General features: G+C 44.2%; 1 protein-coding gene across 1 annotated transcript; it reads left to right on the forward strand.

Moving 5' to 3' along the window:
- Nucleotides 1-1,733, forward strand: LOC135713628 (cytosol aminopeptidase-like). The gene is made up of 2 exons (XM_065236770.1): nt 1-199; nt 261-1,733. The coding sequence occupies exons 1-2, from the start codon at nt 2-4 to the stop codon at nt 1,683-1,685; spliced, it is 1,623 nt and encodes a 540-aa protein (XP_065092842.1). The 5' UTR covers nt 1; the 3' UTR covers nt 1,686-1,733.
- Nucleotides 1,734-4,295: the final 2,562 nt, after the last annotated feature.

Genomic DNA, 4,295 nt, shown 5'->3' on the forward strand with positions numbered 1-4,295 from the left:
AATGATCGTTTGGCGAAGTTTGATACGACCGGCCATCGTGAAGCCTTTCGGAGGAATCTTACGCCGCAACTATGCCCTGTCAATCGGCGATAAGTGTGCCAGTCCACCGTCCAAGGGTTTGATCCTGGGAATCTACGCCGACGAAGAAGACGCGTTCGACACCGGAACTCTAACCCCCGTTGGAGCAAGGTATAATGAGGTAAGTTGTTTGCGTTGTTTCCTGCCTAGAATTTGGGTAAAATTGGGCATTTTCTTCCCAGGGTCTGACCAATGGCCGTTTACTGGAGCTGATCCGTTTGGCTGGTCCGATTCCGAAGCGCGGCGAGGTGCGAATCTTCTACGATCTGGAACCAAATTACAAAGCTGTGGCCGTTTGCGGTCTCGGAAGCGACTGTCTTGGATATGACTCGACGGAGAAGTTGGACGAATCGAAAGAAGCCATTCGAAATGCCGTAGCTAGTGGGTGCCGCGAGCTGCAGAAACTGGAAACCAACTTCATCTACGTAGAAGACATGGGTCACGCTGAATCAGCAGCCGAGGGGGCACACATGAGTGTTTGGATCAATCAGGAACTGAAGAAGCCAGAGAAACGTATGTTTGTTCCACACTGTCAGCTGCATATCGATCGATCTTTGCCGTGCGATTCGGATGGGTGGCGTATTGGGATGATTAAAGCGGAAGCGCAGAATTTAGCTCGGCAATTGCAGGAGATGCCCTCGAACCTAATGACACCGACGACGTTTGCGCAGAATGTGGTTCAAATCTTGGCCAATTCAGGTGTCAACGTGGAAGTGAAGGTTAAAAGCTGGGCGGAAGCACAGGGCATGTCCTCGTTCTTAGCAGTTTCCAAGGGATCCTGCCAACAGCCAATCTTTCTGGAACTCAGCTACTACGGAGCAGGTTATAAAGAAAAGCCGATCGTGCTGATTGGCCAGGGAAACACGTTCGACAGTGGTGGCCTGTGCGCGAAGTCGTGCCAAGACCTGCAGACGATGCGTGGTGATATGTCAGGTGCTGCATGCGTAGTGGCCACATGCCGAGCGATCGCATCGCTTAAGTTGCCGGTTAATATTCGTGGTTTGATTCCGCTTTGCGAGCACATGATCGGTTGCAACGCCATCAAACCTGGTGACGTGATTCCTGTCAAAAACGGCAAAAGCATCGAAGTCGTTGATGCAGATCGGGAAGGACCGTTGGTGCTGGTTGATGCCTTGCTGTATGCTGAGATCTTTGGGCCAAAATACATTGTGGATGTATCGACGGCTTCGGAACATGTGAGCGATTCCTTCGGACAGGTATGCAGTGCAGTATATACGAACTCGGAACAGCTCTGGCAGCGGATTAAGAATGCTGGAGTCCACACTGGTGATCGACTCTGGAGGCTACCATTGTGGGATTACTTCACACAACAGGTCAGTGCTGCTGAACACGTGGATATCCAGAATGTTGGACGTGGCGTAGGTGGAGAACCATGCTGCCAGGCGGCATTCCTTCGCGAGTTCCTGCCATGTGGACAATGGCTGCACATCGACGCTCACAACGTTATGACCACGAAAGGAATCGATTATCCCTATCTGAGGCGTGGAATGGCCGGTCGACCCACTCGAACACTGATCGAATTCATCGCTCAAGGTGTTTGTAAACAAACTGACATGTGTGTGCAGAAAATAGCAGATAATCATTAGTAAAATCGAAATTATGCAACAGATATTTATTTTTCGGACCGTATTGAAATAAACTATGTTAAAACCCAAGCTATTTTCGTTTAGGTCTTCTACTAACACCACAAAACTATTGAAAGAATTGCTTCTCCAAATGCTGATGCTCAATTCGTGTTCGCAGTTCGCATGCATAATCGATTTCGAATAAGTGTGACTCATTTGCAATTAAACAGGAATCTTCCTTTCACATTCAGCACACAGGTAAAACTCTCTATTCTACTGTGTGGAGGATGGAACTGACAACATGTGAACAGGTAGGTATGAGGTAGTGAAGAACCGGAAAGACAACGAGCGAGAAAATCAAAACATTCCTTTTTGTAAACAACGGTGTTCTTCTCCGATTCCATCCAGTCCGTTCGGTGCAAAATTTGCATTGGCATTAAAATTCTCGTTCAACTTCAGAGGCAAACAGTTAAATCGGATGTCCTCATGTCCGTGAAACTTGAGAATATGATATTGAGAACGGTTAGCAGGATCCGCCTATTCAATTTCCGATGCGCACCGTTGCATCCGTTTGCGCGCCGTGCGGTTGTAGTGCTGGTGGATACACCCGAGGCAGCACCATTTTTCCTACATCAGTTGAAATGGACAACAATGACGGACGATGAGGTCGACTCAAAATTAAGTTGAGTTTGACAAAAAAGTGGATTTGTGAGTAAAATTTCTCGAATTTTTCCAAGAAAAAATGTCTCGAATATGAGGAAAATACTAATTATTTACTTGAGCTTTCTATCTATTGCACATAACCTCATATCAGTCCCAACTTTACTTGTTAGAAAATTCACATCGTTCAGTTATGCGATTATTTTTTTAGCAACCCTAGCATTTCCGGATGATCGAGTGAAATCATTGGTACAGACATTTATGTTTGATGGAGTCGCATTGTAACATTAATAATAATGCAATTTCCAGATAATTTTTATTTCAAAAACAAAAATTAACTATTAGGGTTAACTACCCCATTTCCGGCCTATTAAGCACAACCCGTATTTCTTAATCTAGTGCAATTTAACGCCAAACGGAATGTTATTATTACTGATGCCTTCCACATTTATTTACTTTTCCGTAAGTACCGTAAGATTTGATAAAGATAAATCAATCGTTGAGATATTGTCGAAAGTCTAACACTACTTCTTGACGCCAAACTCGGCCTACGGATTCTAAATTCGGTGTAACGCATTGAACCGCCATTGAAACGCCAATGAATTCACTTTGGCATATCGGATGAAGAAGAAAATTCATTCGGTCGGAGCGCTTCTTTTGTTTTTGGGAATAATGGGTGCAAACATTCATATCACGCGTTCTCATTGGCTTCGTTCGGTAGCTTATTAACTAAAGTATCGTATCAAACGCATAATAGACTTGTTAACACTGAAATCATGGATTTATTTGAAGTGTTCTGCTCGATAGGCCCAAAATGGGCGATTAGGCCGAAGTAGTTCTCTACCCTATTTACATCTACGATTTTTGTAAATTTTCAAGTGACTAAGGTTTTCAGTATTTCAAAAGTTTATTATTATTATCAAAAACACGCAATATGACTGTTAATTATTGAAAGTTAATTTGTTGCATGAAAGGTTCTGGTTCATGATAGGTTTTGGCAATTTGCCCCAATGACACCCAAAAAATACTGGAGGTGTATGCAGTTGAATATATAATCACAAATGATTGAATCATTTACAAGACATGAAAATTCATCTACTGCACAACGGGTGTTGCTCCTAGACTGTTTTGGTCACTTCAGTGAGATCATCTGGTACATTTCTGGATGTGACACTATCACCCTGAATACTCAATAGAATCAACAATAGAATCGATGTGATTTGCCTCATGATAACATGTTCTAAGGGTTGATGCATATATTATGTCACGCTCTAAAGGGAGAGGGAGGGGGTCTAAGATTTTGTGACAAGCAATGCATTAGGTATAGGAAAAACGTCACGATAGGGGGGGAGGGGGTAATTTTTGCTCGATTTAGCGTGACATGGACCCTAATGTGGCCGATGGGGTCTGGGTACTAAATAAACCAGTTATCATGTTTCCAAAGTCCCTTTGATTTTAACCAAGGGGCAAGGCAGCTCCTAATCATGAGCAATTTCAGAGTTACTTTTGAGGCACCTCGAGTAACTCACAGTGCTCAGTGAGCAAGATCGCTGTCATTTGTTTTCTCACTTTTTGCATCACAGCAACATTTGAAGGTGCACCTTCATGCGAAGCCGAAAAGCTGGTGTCAAATAAAACAACAATAAAAGCGGAACTCGGAGACACTTAAATCATCTCAGTTTAATAACGTTCGTTCGACCCTTACAAACCGCGAACGTGAAAGGAACCTGAATCTGCCTGACCAAATACTCAAAATCGATACTCGTCGAAGCAATCTCGTGCCATCGCTCGACAAACTGCCGTTGGATGGAACTGCGAACCAAGCTCTGAATTACCACGGTGCCGTTCTGCTGACGGAGGACATCCATCCTCGCTTTTGGTGCTTTTGCTGGGCCTACCGGATGGTCGTGATTCGGTCCCGTTTTTGCTATACATCACCGAGATTTTTCTGCGGCCGTCGACCGAAGTCCC

Source organism: Ochlerotatus camptorhynchus, unplaced genomic scaffold (assembly GCF_037179485.1).
Source record: "Ochlerotatus camptorhynchus isolate MF236.1 unplaced genomic scaffold, CSIRO-AGI_Acam_v1.1 ptg000574l, whole genome shotgun sequence".
Lineage (NCBI taxonomy): Eukaryota > Metazoa > Arthropoda > Insecta > Diptera > Culicidae > Ochlerotatus > Ochlerotatus camptorhynchus.

What these genes read in the sequence shown, in the direction of transcription:
- LOC135713628 (XM_065236770.1), top strand. Translation starts at nt 2, where the DNA reads ATGATCGTTTGGCGAAGTTTGATACGACCGGCCATCGTGAAGCCTTTC. An exon ending in TTGGAGCAAGGTATAATGAG is followed by an intron (nt 200 to 260) that starts GTAAGTTGTTTG and finishes TTTTCTTCCCAG; the next exon opens with GGTCTGACCAATGGCCGTTT.